General features: G+C 44.9%; 1 protein-coding gene across 1 annotated transcript in view; it reads right to left on the reverse strand.

Moving 5' to 3' along the window:
* The window catches only part of LOC140398321 (Fc receptor-like protein 5), a 293,198-nt gene that overhangs the window by 162,309 nt on the left and 107,965 nt on the right, over positions 1 to 22,924 (reverse strand). Inside the window, exons 7-9 of the mRNA XM_072486879.1 lie at positions 19,209 to 19,499; positions 2,885 to 3,175; positions 385 to 681 (exon numbers count right to left, since the gene is read on the reverse strand). Of these exons, the coding sequence (XP_072342980.1) occupies positions 385 to 681; positions 2,885 to 3,175; positions 19,209 to 19,499 (879 nt within the window). The remainder of the gene's footprint in view (positions 1 to 384; positions 682 to 2,884; positions 3,176 to 19,208; positions 19,500 to 22,924) is intronic.

The raw sequence follows: 22,924 nt of genomic DNA on the forward strand, positions 1-22,924 counted from the left end.
AATCCAATTCCCACTTGAATGTCTCAATTGTCACTGCTTCTTTTATCAATTACCTAACATTTGTGCTCTCTGCTTCTTTTTATTATAATAATAATCTTTATTGTCACAAGTAGGCTTACATTAACACTGCAATGAAGTTACTGTGAAAAGCATTCTCAATCATTCCACCAATAGAAACATCTTCTTCCATTTATTCTGGTCAGATTCTTCATGATTTTGAATTCCTCTATCAAATCTGCTTTCAACCTCCCCTTCTCCAAGGAACACATCCCAATTTCCCCAATCTACAAACGGCAGCACAGGCTTGAGAGACAGAGTGGCTACTCCTGCTCTGGTATTCCGAAAATGCAATTTGAAGAAACGCAGTGACTGAATCTCACTCACCTTTCACAGTGAAATGCATGAGGTTGCTCAGTGCTGACGTTAGCCGCCTTCTCTTCCCGTCTACTGCATACAAACAGGTATAGTTTCCTTCATTGGTATGATTTATCTTCATGATGGTAAACGTTACAGAGTTGTACCGGGCAGTAGCAACCTGGGCTTCCAAATAATTTGAATCTCCGAGTTTGTATAAATAAAATGTCAATCCAGGATGGTACCTGGGGCTTGTACAGTTGAAGGTGACTTCTCGTCCCATCAAAGCTCGACTAGAATCCATCGATATATATGGTTTTGGTAGACCTGTAATTCCAATGGAATCAGAAGTGATGATCAATTTAAATGAAATAAAGTCTGTAAGGCATTGGGTTCAATAGTTCCAATTGATACAACTGAAATGTATTCATTGTCTCCAGTCTAATGATTGAAAAAATACTGCATGAATTTAAACATACTTAGGTTTTCCAGATATTTAGTGAATGCAAACATAACCCTCCTAATTTAACACAGGCAGGAGACAGAAAATAGGGAACCACAGATCAGTCAGCCTGACATCATTAGTAGTAAAATTGTGAGAATCTACATCAATGTCATAACAAGACATTTAGAAAACAATGGTAGGATTGGGCATGGTCAAAATGGATTTCGGAAAAGGAAATGTTAACCAGACTTGTTGGAGATTTTTGAGGATTTAACCAGAATAGAAAGGGGGATCAGCTGGTTATGGTGGATTTTCAGACAGCTTTGATAAGCGGTTAGTAAACAAAATGGGGTTTGGGATAATATACTAGCTTGGATTGAGAACTAGTTAACAGACAGAAAACCAAGAGTAGGGATAAAGAGGTCATTTTCGAGTTAGCAGGCTGTGACTAGTGAGATACCACAAGGATCAGTGCTGGACCACAGATATTCACAATTTATATCAATGATTTTGAGGTGGGGATTAAATGTAGGCTGGGATTCCCCCTCCCATTTGCATCGGGTGGGTTTGGCGACAAGAGTGAAAAATATTGCAAAAAGGTAAAATTGTATTTCACGTTGATGTAAAAGCAGGTAGTGATGCCCCCCCACCCACCCCCCCCGGCCCGATCAGTAATGGATGGTGTTTCCTGCTGGTCACTGTTCGAGAACCTTATTGAAATATACTAACATATCATTATCCAGTCCACATGCCAGAATCATACCCCCATGTCAAATAATGCACCCAAGCGGCTTAATGTCAGAACAGCATGAAGCCCGACTGGTCCAAGAGTAACATGAGCCAGGACTGTGCCAGGATAATGCCAGGGAATGCCAGGATGGTGCCAGCGTATGCACATGGATGAAGAGTGTTTCCTGGTTTGCTCACGAGAGCAGCCTTTAAAAATGGTGCCCGAATCATTGAGTTGCTGGCGGGGTGGGCAAATCAGAGGCCACCCGCTAGTGATAAAATGTATAACCCCCTGCCGGCCTTCTTTTTTTTTTCCAAAATCCTGTACTGTATGGTGGAAAAAGCAACCATTGCTATCGGCGACATCAATGCGGGTTTCCCAGTTCAACATGCTGCTCAATGCTGCTTTTCCAGGGTGGCACAGTGGTTAGCACTGCTGCCTCACAATGCCAGGGGCCCAGGTTCAATTCAGGCCTCGGGTGACTGACTGTGGAGTTTATACTTTCTCCCCATACCTGTGTGCGATTCCTTCGGGTGCTCCGGTTTCCTCCCACAGTCCAAAGGTGTGCAGGTTAGGTGGATTGACCATTATAAATTGCCCCTTAGTGTCCAAACAGTTAAGTGTGGTTACTGGGCTATGGGGATAGGGTGGAGATTGAAATGAATGAAAATGAAAATCGCTTATTGTCACAAGTAAGCTTCAATGAAGTTACTGTGAAAAGCCCCTAGTCGCCACTTTCCAGCGCCTGTTCGGGGAGGCTGGTACGGGAATCGAACCGTGCTGCTGGCCTGCCTTGGTCTGCTTTAAAAGCCGAGTGTGCTAAGCCAGCCCATAGGGAGGTCTGCTTTCCAAGGGGCGGTGCAGACTTGATGGGCCGAATGGCCTCCTTCTGCACTGTAGCAATTCTATGATTTTATGATATCAGTCTTTTGTCAATACCAGTGAAAATCTTGCATCATATTGTTTTCAAATTGGCAGATGACACAAAAGTCTGTGGAAATATGAGTTGTGAGAGCGCAAAGATACTTCAATGGGATTTGGTGAGCTAAATGAGTGGGCAAAAATATGTCAGATGGATGAATATGAGATTATCACTTTGGTAGTATATTATAAAAGGTGAGAGGCTGGGTTGTGTTGAACTCTTTGTTCATGAGTCACTGGAAGGTAAACTATAGATGCAGCAAGAAATTAAGACGACAAATGATATGTTGGCCGTTATTGCAAGAGAATTTGTGTAAAAGAGTAAAGATGTCTTAATACAATTATATATATTTATATACACACACATTAAAATTAAGGTGCCTTTTTTGAATGCTCAGAGTGTTGTCCAGACATCTCTGTATGCAATCTCTCACCTGCTATAGTGATTGTCACAGGCTCGCTGAACTGCGACCTGAATCTCCTTCTATTTATAACAGTTTTATATTTGCATTGGTATCGTCCTCCTTGGCTCATACTGGTAACTTTGAATGTTCCAATGTTGTCCTTTGTAAAGAGCTGGTGATAATTTAACAGTTGCTTATTTCTGTAAAAGTAGATTGTGCCAATATATTGTCTGTTCACGGTGCAGGACATTTTGATGGTCGCTCCTCTTAGATACACCCCAATTGATTGATCCAATGATATCTCTGGCACTGTTAGTGGAACTGTTTTAAAAATTTGAAACAAGAACGAGGAATTGAACTGTACATTTCCATGCCTGCTAACAGGTTAGCAACTGAATCATGATTATACAATCAAGGGAGGTTTTCGTTCCACCTGGAACTCGGATTTAATAAAATCAGAATGAGAGTCTTGATTAGTGGAATCAAATGGAAGCACAACTAAAAGTACTTGAGACATGGTTCTAAATGGCAGAATCAGACTATGATGCTGAAATTTATCTCTGGAATACCAGTGGAACAAAAGGAAATTCAATTGAAGGAAACTCCATAGAATCCCTACAGTGCAGAAGGAGGTTGTTAGGCCTAATAAGTCCACAGACTCTCTGAAAGAGCACCCCACCCAAGCCCACTTCTCTCTCCATCCCCATAACCGTACCTAACCTGCACATCTTTGAGCAGTAAAGGGCAATTTAACACGGCCAATCCACCTAACCTCCTCATCTTTTGAGCAGTAAAGGGTAATTTAACATGGCCAATCCACCTAACCTCCACATCTTTGAGCAGTAAAGGGTAATTTAACATGGCCAATCCATCTAACCTGCACATCTTTGAACAGTAAAGGGTAATTTATCATGCCAATCCATCTAACCTGCACATCTTTGAGCAGTAAGGGGCAATTTAGCATGGCCAAACTACCTACCTGAACATTTTGAACTGTGGGAGGAAACCGCAGAACTCGGAAGAAACATACATGGGGAGAAAGTGCAAACTCCACAGCGATGGTCAATGGTCACTGGCACTGTGAGGCAGCAGTGCTAACCACTGTGCCACCCGTAATTCAATGTTTGCTTATGTACCCATGCCTCAAATTAATTTTAAAGGAGTGTATCTCTTCTCTAACCTGAGAGGATTCAGGTTTCAAATAATAGATTGTAATGTTACTGCGCGAGAATTTTAATAATACAACAGGATATTTCAGATGCATGGTTTCACAAAGAGCTTTAAATGGCTAGAGAGGGGAAAAGAACATTTGAAAATCACTGCCTGCAATTTTGACGGCAACAAAGAAATTAGTAATGTGACAATGGCAGTTAGTCTAGCAATGCCACACTGGCAATATGCTACCATTGTGACCTTAATAATTTCACTCTGCTAGTTCTAAAATGTAAGGAATAAAATTGGGAATCAGGAACATAATTGTGTAATATCATACCACATAAATTTAGAATTGAAAGTCTTTGTCTGTTGATATTTCTCCTTTCCAGAGTCTCAATCTAAACATAGAAGGGGGAATTTCATCTCTGGAATGTAGCATCTTCTCACTCCTGAGCTAAATTGGGCAATTATAACCTGAATGCACAGTGGGAATAAGGTGAAATCAAATAACCAAGAAGGTGATGTTCTGTCCAGTTTGTGGTGTTCTTTGTGTTGCTTATTTCAGGATGGTTGGCGTAGTGTTCACAAAGACCTCAAAATAGCATGAACCTAAACACAGCTATAAATTTATCAACATTACTAACTTGGATTCGACATGTACTCAATACACAGTTGATTAATAACATCTAAACTACACACATCTACAGCTAATCTCACTACTGGTTGAAACTATGATCCAGACTCACTTACACTATCTGTACTTCTGACTCTCACTAGCTAACTCCTGCACATACTCTCCCATAAGGCTTAGCATCACTGCCTTATATAGTTGTATCTGTAGCTCTCTCTAGTGGCTACTCTCAATGCTACATTAACCTTTGCAGTACTGACAGTTATGATAATACCACATCCCCCTTTCTTTGTGAAAGTAAATTATTACAACATGACTCTTAGCTAGTATTTATCATAAACTCACTATAATTCTGTACATTAATTCGTAAATAACTGTTCCATCACTTAGATGAACAAATGCTTCATTATACAGTATCACAAATTAAGTCTCTCAGACGGTCTTCTTCAACTTGTAGATCTTCTTAATGGAATGTTCAAGATATTCGATTGCTCTGCCACATCTTGCTGTGCCTGTGCTAAGTAAGGATTTGGAAAGGCAATGTCTTTGAATGGGTTATCAGGTGCTATAACATGTTGAAGAAGAGGTCAAGCTTTATGCTTGATACATAGCAATGCTCACGTGTTTCTCCTGAACAGCGATCCCCGCTCTGTTTTGACCAAGTACGACCTTGGTGATATTTGTTTCAGAACTTTTGTAACGTGTTGCCATCCTCCTTCTGGATTCTGAATTTGTACAAAATCACCTTCTCGAAGTTCAGAAAGAGGTTTGGTTTGTTTATCATAGTTCTTTTTTGCTTCTTTTTCATTGCTCTGATACGTTCATGCATCTCTCTGTTATCCCTTTCAGGAATGGTGATCTCAGGTAATGTGGTGCGTGGCCATCCACCCATTAACATCTGAGCAGATGACAACCCAGTTGACAGTGGTGTCGCTCTAAACTCTAACAATGCTAACAATATATCTTGAACATCATCAATCGCTTTGCGGAATTACTTCTTTATTATCCCTACTCCTTTCTCTGCTTTTCCATTGGACAGATGGCTGGAAGTAACATGAGTGAAATTGTATTGCTCTGCAGCATGTGTCCACTCCAAACTCGAGAAAAAAAGGACAAAGAAATGTACAGCATAGGAACAGGCCCTTTGGCCCTCCAAGCTCGCGCCGACCGTGCTGCCCATCTAAACTGAAATCTTCTACACTTCCGGGTTCCGTATCCCTCTATTCCCATCCTTTTCATGTATTTGTCAAGATGCCTCTTAAACGTCACTTTTGTCCCTGCTTCCACCACCTCCTTCAGCAGCGAGTTCCAGGCACCCACTATCCTCTGTGTAAAAAACCTGCCTCATACATCTCTTCTAAACCTTGTGTCTTGCACCTTAAACCTATGCCCCCTAGTAATTGACCCCTATACTCTGGGGAAAAGCCTCTGACTATCCACGCTGTCTATACTCCTCATAATTTTGTAGACCTCTATCAGGTCGCCCCTCAACCTCCTTCGTTCCAGTGAGAACAAACCACGTTTATTCAACCTCTCCTCATAGCTAATGCCCTCCATACCAGGCAACATCCTGGTAAATCTCTTCTGCACCCTCTCTAAAGCCTTCACATCCTTCTGGTAGTGTGGCGACCAGAATTGAACACTATACTCCAAGTGTGGCCTAATTAAGGTTCTATACAGCTGCAACATGACTTGCCAAATTTTATACTCAATGCCCCGGCCAATGAAGGCAAGCATGCTGTAGAGCTTCTTGACTACCTTTCCACCTGTGTTACCCCTTTCAGTGACTTGTGGACCTGTACACCTAGATCTCTCTGACTGTCAATAGTCTTGAGGGTTCTACTATTCACTGTATATTCCCTACCTGTATTAGACGTTCCAAAATGCATTACCTCACATTTGTCCAGGTTAAACTCCATCTGCCATCTCTCCGCCCAAGTCTCCAAACAATCTAAATCCTGCTGTATCCTCTGACAGTCCTCATCGCTCTCTGCAACTCCACCAACTTTTGTGTCATCCGCAAACTTACTAAACAGACCAGTCACATTTTCCTCCAAATCATTTATATATACTACGAACAGCAATGGTCCCAGCAGTGAACCCTGCGGAACACCACTAGTCACAGCCCTCAAATCAGAAAAGCACCCTTCCATTGCTACTCTCTGCCTTCTCTGGCCTAGCCAGTTCTGTATCCATCTTGCCAGCTCACCTCTGATCCCATGTGACTACACCTTTTGTACCAGTCTGCCATGAGGGACCTTGTCAAAGGCCTTACTGAAGTCCATATAGACAACATCCACTGCCCTACCTGCATCAATCATCTTTGTGACCTCCTCGAAAAACTCTGTCAAGTTAGAGAGACACAACCTCTCCTTCACAAAACCGTGCTGCCTCTCGCTAATAAGTCCACTTGGTTCCGAATGGGAGTAGATCCTGACTTGAAGAATTCTCTCCAGTAATTTCCCGACCACTGACGTAAGGCTCACTGGCCTGTAGTTTCCTGGATTATCCTTGCTATCCTTCTGAAACAAAGGGACAACATTGGCTATTCTCCCGTCCTCCGGGACATCACCTGAAGACAGTGAGGATCCAAAGATTTCTGTCAAGGCCTCAGCAATTTCCTCTCTTGCCTCCTTCAGTATTCTGGGGTAGATCCCCTCGGGCCCTGGGGACTTATCCACCTCAAGAAGCCCAACACCTCATCTTTTTGGATCTCAATGTGACCCATGTGATCTACACACCCTTCTCTAGACTCAACACCCACCAATTCCTTTTCTTTGGTGAATACTGATGCAAATTATTCATTTAGTACCTCGCCCATTTCCTCTGGCTCCACACATAGATTCCATTGCCTATACTTCAGTGATGTGGAGATGCCGGCGTTGGACTGGGGTGAGCACAGTACGAAGTCTTACAACACCAGGTTAAAGTCCAACAGGTTTGTTTCGATGTCGGGATTCATGTCGCATTACATTCATCCCCCGCCATCTGGCCTGCGAAATCCTACGAACTGTCCTGGCTTGAGACAATTCACACCTCTTTAACCTGGGGTTACCCCATCTCTGGATCTGTAAAGATTTAATCACCTGCTAATGCTCGCATTCCAAGCATTGTTTGGCATCTTTGAATTTGTCTATATATGTGTTTCTGGAACAGACCTCTTCATTCACCTGAGGAAGGAGCAGCGCTCCGAAAGCTAGTGACATAGAAACTAACCTGTTGGACTTTAACCTGGTGTTGTAAGACTTCATACTATACTTCAGTGGGCCAACCCTTTCCGTGGCTACCCTTTTGCTTTTTATGTATGTGGAAAAAGCCTTGGGATTTTCCTTAACCTTATTTGCCAATGACTGGTCGTGACCCTTTTTTGCCCTCCTGACTCCTTGCTCAAGTTCCTTCCTACTTTCCTTATATTCCACACAGGCTTCGTCCGTTCCCAGCCTTCTAGCTACAATATCTCTCGTTCTCCAAGGTTCCCGAAATTTGCCATATTTATCCTTCACAGTGAAAGAGCGTGAGGAGAGCGGCGGGGACACAGTGAAAGAGGACGAGGAGAGCGGCGGGGACACAGAATGAAAGAGCGTGAGGAGAGCGGCGGGGACACAGTGAAAGACCGCGAGGAGAGCAGCGGAGACACAGTGAAAGAGGACGAGGAGAGCGGCGGGGACACAGAATGAAAGATCGTGAGGAGAGCGGCGGGGACACAGTGAAAGAGCGCGAGGAGAGCGGCGGGGACACAGTGAAAGAGCGCGAGGAGAGCTATGGGGACACAGTGAAAGAGCGCGAGGAGAGTGGCAGGGACACAGTGAAAGAACGCAAGGAGAGCGGCAGGGACACGGTGAAAGAACGCGAGGAGAGCGGCGGGGACACAGTTAAAGAGCGCGAGGAGAGCGGCAGGGACACAGTGAAAGAGAGCGAGGAGAGCGGCGGGGACACAGTGAAAGAGAGCGAGGAGAGCGGCGGGGACACAGTGAAAGAGAGCGAGGAGAGCGGTGGGGACACAGCTGCTGGAGAAGCGGCCTTCAGATTTTCGGCGGGGCCAGTGGCCACGGGTCTGTCGGGAAGGTAAGTTTACGTCTTTAAAAACTTTAAAGTGACCTGATTGGATGGTAAGGAAAGTGCTCCAATTAGCAGTAGCTGGGAGAAATTTAACTCTTCGTGTGTTGGTAAGTATTGTGATTGGTCAGTAAAATCTTTATTCCGTTCACTTATCCATTATTTGATATTATATTTGTAATCAGTTAAGGTAAAGTGTAAAAATGGCAGGAGATCCCAGACCCGTGTTATGCTCCTCGTGCTCAATGTGGGAGTTCAGGGACGCGGCCGATGCCTCTGACTCCTTCTTGTGTGGGAAGTGTGTCCAGCTACAGCTCCTGTTAGACCGCATGACGGTTCTGGAGCTGCGGATGGACTCACTTTGGAGCATCCGCGATGCTGAGGAGGTCGTGGATAGCGCGTTCAGTGAGTTGGTCACACCGCAGATTAGGATTGATGAGGGAGACAGGAAATGGGTGACCGAATGGCAGAAAAAGAGCAGGAAGGCAGTGCAGGTGTCCCCTGCGGTCATCTCCCTCCAAAACAGGTATACCATTTTGGATACTGTTGGGGGAGATGACTCACCAGGGGAAGGCAGTAGTAGCCAGGCTCATGGCACCGTGGCTGGCTCTGCTGCACAGGAGGGTGGGAAAAAGACTGGCAGGGCTACAATCATAGAGGATTCAATCGTAAGGGGAGTAGACAGGCGTTTCTGTTGTCGAAAACGAGACTCCCGAATGGTATGTTGCCTCCCGGGTGCACGGGTCAGGGATGTCTCAGATCAGCTGCAGGACATACTGAAGGGGGAGGGTGAACAGCCAGTTGTCGTGGTGCATATAGGCACCAACGATATAGGTAAAAAACGGGATGAGGTGTACAATCAGAATTTAGGGAGTTAGGAGATAAGTTAAAGTGTAGGACCTCAAAGGTAGTCATCTCAGGATTGCTACCAGTGCCACGAGACAGTCAGGGTAGAAATTCAAGAATAGTCAGAATGAATACGTGGCTTGAGAGGTGGTGCAGGAGGGAGGGGTTCAGATTTTTGGGACATTGGAACCGGTTCTGGGGGCGGTGGGACCATTACAAATCGGATGGCCTACACCTGGGCAGGACTGGAACCAATGTCCTAGGGGTGCTTTTGCTAACACTGTTTGGGAGGTTTTAAACTAATGTGGCAGGGGGATGGGAACCAGATTAGGAAGTTAGAGGGCAGTAAAGAGGCAGCAACTAAAGCCAGTAAGGTACGAGATAATAAACTCAATGTGACTAAGGGGAAGAGTAGACAGGTAAGGGATGATGAATGCAAAGGGACAGGTGGACTGAGGTGCATTTGTTTTAATGTGAGAAGTGTAGCAGGGATGGCAGATGAATTTACGGCTTGGATTAGCACCTGGGAATATGATGTTAATGGTATTACTGAGACTTGGTTGAGGGAAGGGCAAGATTGGCAACTAAATATTCCAGGGTATAGATGCTTCAGAAGGGATAGAGAGGGAGGTAAAAGGGGTGGAGGAGTTGAGTTACTGGTCAGAGATGATATCACAGCTGTGATTAAGGTGGGCACGATGGAGGATTCGAGCACTGAGGCAAAATGGGTAGAGCTAAGAAATAGGAAGGGTGCAGTAACATTGTTGGGACTTTACTACAGGCCTCCCAAAAGCAAGCGTGAAGAAGAGGTACAAATATGTAGACAGATTATAGAAAAATGTAGGAGCAATAGAGTGGTCGTGATGGGAGATTTTAACTTCCCCAACATTGAATGGGACTCATGTAGTGTTGGAGGTGTAGACGGAGCAGAATTTGTAAGGAACATCCAGGAGAGTTTTTTAGAGCAGTATGTAAATAGTCCAACTCGGGAAGGGGCCATACTGGACCTGGTATTGGGGAATGATCCCGGCCAGGTGGTTAAAGTTTCAGTCGGTGATTACTTTGGGAATAGCGATCACAATTCCTTACGTTTTAGAATGCTCATGGACAAAGACGAGAGTGGTCCTAAAGGAAGAGTGCTAAATTGTGGAAAAGCCAAGTATAACACAATTCGGCAGGAGCTAGGGAATGTGGATTGGGAGCAGCTGCTTAAGGGTAAATCCACATTTGAAATGTGGGCGTCTTTTAAGGAAAGGTTGATTAGAGTGCAGGACAGACATGTCCCTGTGAAAATGAGGGATAGAAATGGCAAGATTAGGGAACCATGGATGACGGGTGGAATTGTGAGACTAGCTAAGGTGAAAAAGATACATAAGATCTAGGCGACTTAAAACTGATGAAGCTTTGGAGGAATATCGGGAAAGTAGGACAAATCTCAAACGCGCAATAAAGAGGGATAAAAGGGGTCATGAAATATCTTTGGCTAACAGGGTTAAGGAAAATCCCAAAGCCTTTTATTTGTTTATAAGGAGCAAGAGGGTAACTAGAGAAAGGATTGGCCCACTCAAAGACAAAAGAGGGAATTTATGCGTGGAGTCAGAGGAAATGGGTGAGTTTCTTAATGAGTACTTTGCATTGGTATTCACCAAAGAGAGGGATATGATGGATGTTGAGGCTAGGGATAGATGTTTAAATACTCTAGGTCAAGTCGGCATAAGGAAGGGGGAAGTTTGGGGTATTCTAAAAGGCATTAAGGTGGACAAGTCCCCAGGTCCAGATGGGATCTATCCCAGGTTACTGAGGGAAGCGAGGGACGAAATAGCTGGGTCCTTAACAGATATCTTTGCAGCATCCTTGAGCACGGGTGAGGTCCCCGAGGACTGGAGATTTGATAATGTTGTCCCTTTGTTTATGAAGGGTAGCAGGGATAATGCAGGGAATTATAGACCTGTGAGCTTGACGTCAGTGGTAGGCAAACTGTTGGAGAAGATACTGAGGGATAGGATCTATTCACATTTGGAAGAAAAAAGACTTATCAGTGATAGGCAGCATGGTTTTGTGCAGGGAAGGTCCTGTCTTAAAAACCTCATAGAATTCTTTGAGGAAGTGACAAAGTTAATTGATGTGGGAAGGGCTGTAGATGTCATATACATGGACTTCAGTAAGGTGTTTGATAAAGTTTCCCATGGCAGGTTGATGGAAAAAGTGAAGTCGAATGGGGTTCAGGGTGTACTAGCTAGATAGATGAAGAACAGTCTGGGCAACAGGAGACAGTAGTGGTGGAAGGGAGTGTCTCAAAATGGAGAAAGTTGACTAGTGGTGTTCCACAGGGATCCGTGCTCGGACCACTGTTGTTTGTGATATACATAAATGATCTGGACGAAGGTATAGGTGGTCTGATTAGCAAGTTTGCAGATGATACTAAGATTGGTGGAGTTGCAGATAGCGAGGAGGACTGTCAGAGAATACAGCAAAATATAGATAGATTGGAGAGTTGGGCAGAGAAATGGCAGATGGAGTTAAATCCAGGCAAATGTGAGGTGATGCATTTTGGAAGATCTAATTCGAGAGCGGACTATACGGTCAATGGAAGAGTCCTCGGGAAAATTGATGTACAGAGAGATCTGGGAGTTCAGGTCCATTGTACCCTGAAGGTGGCAACGCAGACCGATAGAGTGGTTAAGAAGGCATAAGGCATGCTTGCCTTCATCGGACAGGGTATTGCGAACAAGAGTCGGCAGGTCATGTTACAGTTGTATAGGACTTTGGTTCGGCCACATTTGGAATACTGCGTGCAGCTCTGGTCGCCACATTACCAGAAGGATGTGGATGCTTTAGAGAGGGTGCAGAGGTGGTTCACCAGGATGTTGCCTGGTATGGAGGGTGCTAGCTATGAAGCAAGGTTGAGTAGATTAGGATTGTTTCAGTTGGAAAGGTGGTTGAGGGGGGGGACCTGATTGAGGTCTACAAAATTATGAGAGGAATGGACAGCATGGATAGCATCATGCGTTTTCCAAGAGTGGGGGTGTCAATTACAAGGGCTCACGATTACAAGGTGAGAGGGGGAAAGTTTAAGGGAGATGTGCATGGAAACATTTTTACGCAGAGGGTGGTGGGTGCCTGGAACGCTTTGCCAGTGGAGGTGGTAGAGGCAGGCACGATAGCATCATTCAAGATGCATCTTGACAGATATATGAGCGGGCGGGGAACAGAGGGAAGTAGATCCTTGGAAAATAGGCGACAGGTTTAGATAAAGGATCTGCAGGCTGGGAGGGCACAAGGGCTGTAATTTTCTTTGTTCTTTGTTCTTCCTCACAGGAACATGCCGGTCCTGAATTCCTTTCAACTGACATTTGAAAAACTCGCACATGTCAGATGTTGATTTGCCCTCAAACATCCGCCCCCAATCTCTGTTCTTCAGTTCCCGCCTAATATTGTCATAATTAGCCTTCCCCCAATTTAGCACAATCACCCGAGGACCACTCTTATCCTTGTCCACCAGCACTTTAAAACTTACTGAATTGTGGTCACTGTACCCGAAATGCTCCCCTCCTGAAACTTCTACCACCAGGACGGGCTCATTCCCCAGTGCCAGGTCCAGTACAGCTCCTTTCCTAGTTGGACTATCTACAATTGTTTTAAGACGCACTCCTGGATGCTCCTGACAAACTCCGCCCTGTCCAAGCCTCTAGCAGTAAGTGAGTCCCAATCAATATTGGGGAAGTTGAAGTCTCCCATCACAACAACCCTGTTGCTCTACTACTTTCTAAGTACTGTCTACCTATCTGTTCCTCTATCTCTCGCTGGCTGTTGGGAGGCCTGTAGTAAACCCCCAACATTGTGACTGCACCCTTTTTATTCCTGATCTCTACCCATATAGCCTCGCTGCCCTCTGAGGTGTCCTCCCGTAGTACAGCTGTGATATTCTCCCTAACCAGTAGCGCAACTCCTGCACACCTTTTACATCCCCCTTTATCCCGCCTGAAACATCTAAATCCTGGAACGTTTAGCTGCCAATCCTGTCCTTCCCTCAACCAGGTCTCTGTGATGGCAACAACATCATAGCTCCAGGTACTAATTCAAGCTCTAAGTTCATCTGCCTTACCCGTAATACTTCTTGCATTAAAACATATGCACTTCAGGCCACCAGACCCTCTGTGTTCAGCAACTTCTCCCTGTCTGCTCTGCCTCAGAGCCACACTGACCCTATTCCCTAGTTGTCCCTCAACTTTTTCACCTTTTGACCTATTGCTCCGGTGCCCACCCCCCTGCCATACTAGTTTAAACCCTCCCGTGTGACACTAGCAAACCTCGCGGCCAGGATATTTATGCCTCTCCACTTTAGATGCAACCCGTCCTTCTTATACAGGTCACACCTGCCCCGGCAGAGCTCCCAGTGGTCCAGATAATGGAAACCCTCCCTCCTACTCCAGCTGTTTCGCCATGTGTTTAGCTGCTCTATCTTCCTATTTCTAGCCTCACTGGCACGTGTCACAGGGAGTAATCCTGAGATTACAACCCTTGAGGTCCTGTCTTTTAACTTTCTGCCTAGCTCCCAGCTCCTGCTACAGGACCTCATCCCCCTTCCTGCATGGGCCATTGTCAGAGACAACATTGAGGGATATCACATGGCATGCAAAAATTGATTTTGTTGCCTATATCATCAATCTGGCAGTCAAATCACTCAGCATCATCACCTCTGGAAAGTTGGAGTAATAGTCTATGACCATTATGTAGTCATGACCCTGGAAATAGAATAAGTCCATGCCCACTTTGCTCCATGGACTGGTAACGATTTCCATCTCTTTCATGCTTTCTTTGCTCTGTGCTGGCTGATGCATCTGACAAATTGTGCATGCTTGAACATATTGGTCGATATTTCTGTTTATTCCCGGCCAATACACCTCGCTGACGACATTTTGATGTCTTGATGACCCTCGTGAATCTGCTGCAGAATCCCAAAGCATAACCTGGGAGGAATCACAATCCTATCTCCCTTGAGCAGGAATCCATCTACTGTAGAAAGATCACCTCTTATATCTCGGAGGCAGATCGACATCCAGTAGGCCACCCTTCTTTTAGGTATTGTTTCACCTCCTGGAGCATCAAATCCTTTTCGGTTTTAGTTTTTATGGTCTGTAGTTTGTGGGCAGACACTGGTAGTATCTCGGTAAAGAAACAGGCTTGAGATTCCACTATTTGGACTATCTCGGGTTTTGATGTTTCATCATCAATGGTTGCCCTGGATAAGGTATCCGCCACAACTGTGTCTTTCCCTGGTGTACAGACCAGGTCGAAATCATATCGCCTGAGCTTCATCATCATCCGCTGCAACTGCGGAGACATCTCATTTAGGTCTTTTCTGATGATGTTCACCAATGGCCTGTGATCCGTTTCAACCGTGAAGTGCAATAGGCCACAGACGTGGTTGTGAAATTTTGTGATACCTATGATGAGGCCAAGGCACTCTTTTTCAATCTGCACGCATCTCTACTCCATGGGAATCATTGATCGAGACCCCTCCGCAATTGGTTGTTGCATCTCGTGGTTATCCATCTGTAGGAGGACTGCGTCGATACCCTGTTTGCTGGTATCAGTGGAGATCTTCATCTCTCTTGTGGAGTTATAGAATGTCAACAGTGGAGCAGTGGTCAGGACTGACTTCATGTCCTGCCACTCCGCTGCAATTCAAATGGAACATTGTTATTAATGAGGTTCCTTAGGGCTCGTGTGCAACTTGATAAGTTGGGAATGAACTTTCCCATAAAGTTCACCACTCCGAGCATTCGTATAATCGCCTTCTTGTCCACTGGAATCAGCATTTCCCCAAAGGCCTTGACCTTGTCTGGATCCAATCAAATTCCTTCTTGTGAAATTATGTCACCCAAGAATTTTAACCTGTGCCAAACTGACACTGGTCACGGTTCAATTTGAGGCCATAGTGTTGAACCCTGTCGAACACCTTCCTGAGCCTGTTCATGTGCTGTTCTGGGGTGTTGGACCAAATGATGATGTCATCCACGTAGACTCGCACCCCTGGAATCCCCTCGATGATAATCTCCATGGCTCTATGGAATATCTATGATGCCGGTATGATACCAAATGGCAGCCGATTAAAACAGTACCTCCCGATAGGCGTATTAAATGTGCATAGCCTGCTGCTCGGAACAACGAACAACAGTACAGGAACAAGCCCTTCGGCCCTCCAAGCCTGTACCGATCATGATACCAACCTTTGCCAAAACCCTCAGCACTGCCTTGTGCTGTATCCATCTCTACCCATCCTATCCATGTGTTTGTCAAGATGCCTTTCGAACGCCGTTAATGTATCTGCTTCCACAACCTCCCCTGGCAATGCATTCCAGGCACTCACTACCCACTGTGTAAAAAATCTGCCTCACACATCTCCTCTAAACTTTGTCCAACAGACCTTAAACCTATGCCCCCTGGTGACTGGGCCCTCCTCCCTGCCCATCCACTCCATCCATGCCCCCGAGAATCTTGTAGACCTTGTGGAACATCCAGCTTGAGCTGCCAAAAGCCTTTGGATGGTCCAGCTTCACGAATAGCTTGGCATTAGCCATTTCAGAAGTGATTTCTTCCCTCTTGGGAACTGTTCCCTATGATGATGACATTAAGGTCCTTTGGATCAAAACAGATCCATAGGTCTGCATTGGTTTTGCGCACGCAGACCATCGAACTGACCCATTCCGTCGGCTGTGTGACCTTGGAGATGACATTCTGTTTCTGCATGCGCTCAAGCTCAGCTTTGAGCAGCTCTCTTAATTGAGCCGGCACTCACGGTGGCACATGTATTACTGGTTTGGCATCATTTTTCGAATATGTAAAAGGAAAGGTGCCCATTTCCGAAAAGACATGAGCATACTAGTCCAATAGTTCAATGTCACCCTGTAGCGTATCCGTCACACTGTCAGTTGTGTGAATACGCTTCACCAGGTTCAGCTTTTCACAAGCATCCACTCCAATTAATGATGACTTCTCACCCTCTACCACCTCAAAGTCGATGGGTATCTTTATGTTTCCATTCTTAACAACAGCAGGATCTTCTTGTGACTATCGTATTACCGTTGTAATCTGTGAGCCTATGCTTTATTAGTGGTTCCTTATACGCTTGCCTTAAAGATCGTTCTGTGATCATATTCGCATGCGCTCCTGTGTCAATTTTAAATTATATTAGTGTTCCATTTATTTATATTTAAATATGTTTAAAGTGCCCAATTCATTTTTGCCAATTGAGGGGCAATTTAGCATGGCCAATCCACCTGGGAGAATGTGCAAACTCCACACGGACAGTGACCCGTGTTCCATTTATTTCGAATCAGACAGTCCACTCATTAATTTTCTTCCAGAGCTCGTGTACTGATTTCTCATTTCGATCCAGTAAATTAATCCAAGTGACCGCTTCTATCATGAAAGTGTCCGAAAGTGAATATGGTGAGCAATCCTCCCTATACTCTGCGATGTTGGATTTTTACTCTTCACTCTTAACACTTTGGATCCGTCTGAAATCACTAATGAACTTTTTAAATTTGGTTACTGGAACAGTTTCTAATAAATGACACTGTGCTGCAAAGTGGTTCAACTTGCAACAATTGGAACATTGTTTGCCTTTTGCCCGACAATTGTTTTAATGTGGGCGTGTCCACAGCGTGTGCATGTCATCATGCTTGTGACCTCACTCTCAAAATGGCCACTGGCCGTTGTACACAGTCTTCTTTGCTGTGACACAGCATTAATGGCTTCAGCCACGTTTCCCAAATTTGTGCTCTTTCCTTTTGCCACTAACTCTGCATATTCACTCAATGCCTGTTCACTGGCCCTGCACAAATTAATTGCGTCTTCAAGCGATAAAACCAGTCGTCTCAGCATTTTTTGTGCAAATGTTCATCATTTATCCTGAACACAATTTGATCGCGCAGCATAGAATGGAAGGCTGAAGAAAAATTACAGGACTGTGCTCGGATCTTGAAAGCTGTTATGACAGAATCTACTGACTCCCCTCTTAACTGCAGCTGTTTTCTGAACATGTAGCTCTGATCGGTCTCATTCACCTGCTTCTTACAGTGTGTATAACCTTTGTGGCACCATGTTGTATTTATTTTTATCCTCATCAGCAGTGAATTCAAACGAATTATAAAGTTCTAATGCTTGCGGTCCAGCCAAATTTAATAGGAGTGCTGTTTTTCTTTGGTCTGAGGCACTTGCAAGCGCAGAGCCAGAAAGAAAAACTTCAAACTGCTGTTTAAAGAAAGGCCAGTTCTGGCATAGTTTATTTTGTCTTCTAGTGATCAGGCTTCTTGAGACTTTCCATCTTCTGATTAGTCTTCGTGGTATATTTTCTGAGTTCTGTAGATTCTGGATTGCTTCTTCAATCTCCTAATGCTATTCTTTCCTCACCTAACTTTTGTTTACTAATAGAAAAATACTCCTGGTACCATGTGGTGTTCTTTGTGTTGCTTATTTCAGGATGGTTGGCGCAGTGTTCACAAAAACCACAAAATAGCTTGAATTTAAACAAAGCTATAAATGTATTAACAATACTAACTTGGATTCGACACATACTCCTAAAGAATACACAGTTGATTAATAACATCTAAACTACACTCATCTACAGCTAATCTTACTACTGGTTTAAACTATGATCTGTACTTCTGACTCTCACTAGCTAACTCCTGCACATACTCTCACACAAGGCATCACTGATTTATATATTTGTAACTGTAACTTCCTCTGGTGGCTACTCTAAACACTTCATTAACCCTTGCAGTACTGACAGTTATGATAATACCAGTTTAGACTCTACCAACGTAAACTGACAGTAAAATAGCTGGAATGTAAAACAGCTGATTGGATGGGGCATTAAGTATAAAAACTGGCGTCATGCCGCAGTTGTATAGAACCTTGGTAAGGCCGCACTTGTAATATTGCATACAACTCTGGTTGCAACACTATCACAAGGATGTGAAGGCTTTGGAGAGGATGCAGAGGAGGTTTACCAGGATGTTGCCTGGTCTGGTGGGTGTTAGCTATGTGGAGAAGCTGAATAGACTCGGACTGTTTTCATTAGAAAGACAGAGATTGAAGGGTGATCTGATATAGGTCTACAAAATTCTGAGGGGCATGAATAGAGTGGATGGGTAGGCACTCTTTCCCAGGGTGGAGGGGTCAGTCACCAGGGGGCATAGGTTTGAGGTCCGTGGGGCAATGTTTATGTGCGAGGCAGGTTTTTTACGCAGCGAGTGGTGAGTGCCTGGAACACGTTGCCAGGGGACGTTGTAGAAGCAGATACATTAACGCCGTTCAAAAGGCATCTTGACAAACACATGGATATGATGGGTGTAGAGGGATATGGCACAAGGAAGTGGTGAGGATTTTGACAAAGGTTGGTATCATGACCGGTACAGACTTGGAGGGCCGAAGAGCCTGTTCCTGTGCTGTATTGTTCTTTGTTCTTAGAACCAAAACTAGTATATGCTTTTGTCTGCGTGTTCAGGGGCCATTGTTGCAGGGATCTTGTCAAGAACTGGGTTCAGCAACTCTTCCTTGGAATGTTAACCATTATCACGGTAAAATAAACATAATTTGTTTTGAAAATTCAAAGAACATTGAACAGAGTATTGAAAATCTATTTTCCCCTTTACTCACCCACTATAGTGACTGTCACAGACTTGCTGAACTGTGATTCGAACCACCTTGTTTTAGTGTAAGCTCCATATTTGCAGTGGTAACGTCCTCCTTGGCTTTCACTGGTAGCCAAAAATGTTCCAATATTGTCCTTTGTGATGAGCTGATGAGAATTCATAAGTTGATTCTCTCTGTAAAAGTAGATTTCACCCAGGTAATCTGGGTTCACATTGCAAGTCATGGTGACTGTTTCTTCTTCTAAGTAAACCGCAGTGGACTGATCAAAAGATAGCTGTGGTGGTGTTAGAGGATCTAAAGTAAAATTGGTGGAACAAAGGATTAGGCACACATCTGAAGATACCCATGTTGAATGTCTGTTTTATGACTTCATAACAGTTGTATTGAATTAAGATGTTTATATTGCCCAATGACATTACACATTCACAATGAGATTCCCTTGTCTTAGTAAGGAGAAATGCCAAGATAAATAAACCATGAGAAAATAATAGTAGGATTGGGCTGGGTCAGCGTGGATCTGCAAATCAGAAATTATGTATAACAAAACCAAGAACAAAAAACAATACAGTCACAGGAACGGGCCTTCGGCCCTCCAAGCCTGCGCTGACCATGATGCCTGCCTAAACAAAAAACGTATGCATTTAAGGAGTCTGTATCCTTCCATTCTCACCCTATTCATATATTTGTCTAGATGCCCCTTAAATGCCGCTATCGTACCTGCTCTCATCACCTCCCCAGGCAGCGCGTTCCATATATTTACCACCCTCTGCGTAATAAATGTGCCTCGCACATCTGTTATAAGCTTTTCCCCACGCACTTTAAACCTTTGGCCCCTAATACTTGACTCTCCTACCCTAGGAAAGAGCATCTGATTATCCACTCTGTCATAAGAACATAAGAATGTAAGAACATAAGAACTAGGAGCACGAGTAGGCCATCTGGCCCCTCGAGCCTGCTCCGCCATTCAATGAGATCATGGCTGATCTTTTGTGGACTCAGCTCCACTTTCCGGCCCGAACACCATAACCCTTAATCCCTTTATTCTTCAAAAAACTATCTATCGTTATCTTAAAAACATTTAATGAAGGAGCCTCAACTGCTTCACTGGGCAAGGAATTCCATAGATTCACAACCATTTGGGTGAAGAAGTTCCTCCTAAACTCAGTCCTAAATCTACTTCCCCTTATTTTGAGGCTATGCCCCCTAGTTCTGCTTTCACCCGCCAGTGGAAACAACCTGCCCGCATCTATCCTATCTATTCCCTTCATAATTTTATATGTTTCTATAAGATCCCCCGCATCCTTCTAAATTCCAACGAGTACAGTCCCAGTCTACTCAACCTCTCCTCGTAATCCAATCCCCTCAACTCTGGGATTAACCTAATGAATCTCCTCTGCACATCCTCCAGCACCAGTACGTCCTTTCTCAGGTAAGGAGACCAAAACTGAACACAATACTCCAGGTGTGGCCTCACTAACACCTTGTACAATTGCAGCATAACCTCCCTAGTCTTAAACTCCATCCCTCTAGCAATGAAGGACAAAACTCCATTTGCCTTCTTAATCACCTGTTGCACCTGTAAACCAACTTTTTGCGACTAATGCACTAGCATACCCAGGTCTCTCTGCACAGCAGCATGTTTTAATATTTTATCATTTAAATAATAATCCCTTTTGCTGTTATTCCTACCGAAATGGATAACCTCACATTTGGCAACATTGTATTATATCTGCCAGACCCTAGCCCATTCACTTAACCTATCCAAATCCCTCTGCAGACTTCCAGTATCCTCTGCACTTTTTGCTTTACCACTCACCTTAGTGTCGTCTGCAAACTTGGACACATTGCCCTTGGTCCCCAACTCCAAATCATCTATGTAAATTGTGAACAATTGTGGGCCCAACACTGATCCCTGAGGGACACCACTAGCTACTGATTGCCAACCCGAGAAACACCTATTAATCCCCACTCTTTGCTTTCTATTAATTAACCAATCCTCTATCCATGCTACTACTTTACCCTTCATGCCACGCAGCTTTATCTTATGCAGCAACCTTTTGTGTGGCACCTTGTCAAAAGCTTTCTGGAAATCCAGATATACCACATCCATTGGCTCCCCGTTATCTACCACACTGGTAATGTCCTCAAAAAATTCCACTAAATTAGTTAGGCACGTAATAGTAGTTACTGAAGTTTGGCAGCGCCAGCCCGCCCTCTCCCCGGCTCCGCTCAAGCATCCCATTCTTCACTCGCGGGGTCTTGCCCGCTCATACAAAGCCAGTGATCACTTTGTTGACCCGTTTAAAAAAGGACCGCGGAATTAAGATGGGAAGACACTGAAACACAAACAGAAATCTCGGGAGGACTTTCACCTTCACCGTCTGCACCCTCCCAGCTAGTGACAACGGAAGCGGGTCCCATCTCCGAAAATAGTCCTTCATTTGGTCCACTAGTCGGGCCAAATTTAGTTTCTGCAGCCATTCCCATTCCTGCGCCACTTGGATGCCTAGGTACCGAAAGCTTCCCCCTACCACCCTAAATGGCAGCTCCCCCAGTCGCCTCTCCTGTCCCCTCGCCTGGATCGCAAACATCTCACTTTACCCCATATTTAGTTTTTACCCCGAAAACCGGCCAAATTCCTCCAGAATCCTCATGATTTCTTCCAACCCCTCTGCTGGGTCTAAGACATACAGGAGCAGGCCGTCTGCGTAAAGCGAGATTCTGTGTTCCACTCCCCCCGCGGACCAGCCCCTTGAGGCTCTCAGTGCAATTGCCAGCGGCTCTATGGCTAACGCGAACAACTGTGGGGCGAGGGGGCATCCCCGTCTCGACCCCCAATGCAGCCTAAAATAGTCTAATGTTGTCCTATTCATCCGTACGCTCGCCACAGGAGCCTGATACAGCACCCTGACCCAGTCAATAAAGCCCCCCCCCAAAATCTGAACCATTCCAGTACCTCCCACAGATATTCCCATTCTACTCAATCAAAGGCCTTCCCTGCGTCCATTGCGACCACTACCTCCACCTCCCTAACTTCCGGGGGCATCATGATCACGTTTAATAGCTTTCTTACATTGGCCACCAACTGCCTTCCCTGAACAAACCCCATCTGGTCCTCCCCAATAACGTCCGGAACACAATCCTCAATCCTAGAGGACAAAATTTTGGCCAGCAGTTTGGCATCCACATTCAGTAGGGATATCGGCCTGTAGGACCCACACAGCTCTGGGTTCTTGTCCCGCTTCAGGATCAGCGAAATTGTGGCCTGTAACATTGTCAGGGAAAGCACCCCTCTTTCCCTTGCCTCATTGAATGTCCTTATCAACAACGGCCCCAATATCCCAGAGAACGTTTTATAGAACTCCACTGGGTGCCCATCCGGCCCCAGGGCTTTACCCAACTGCATGGCCTTCAGATCCTCTGCTATCTCTTCCAACCCGATCAGGGCCCCCAGCCCTTCAACCCGCTCCCCGTCCACCTTCGGGAAATTCAGCCCCCCTAAGAAGTGCCTCATCCCATCCAACCCCGTCGGGGTTTCCGACTCATACAACCTACTATAAAACTCCTTAAATGCCTTATTCACCCCTGCTGAGTCTCCAACCAGGTTCCCATCTTCATCCTTTACTTACCCTATCTCCTTGGCTGCCTCCCTCTTTCTAAGCTGCTGCGCCAGCATTCTGCTGGCCTTCTCTCCATGCTCATAAATCACCCCCCTCGCC

Source organism: Scyliorhinus torazame, chromosome 21 (assembly GCF_047496885.1).
Source record: "Scyliorhinus torazame isolate Kashiwa2021f chromosome 21, sScyTor2.1, whole genome shotgun sequence".
NCBI classification, from domain to species: Eukaryota; Metazoa; Chordata; class Chondrichthyes; order Carcharhiniformes; family Scyliorhinidae; genus Scyliorhinus; species Scyliorhinus torazame.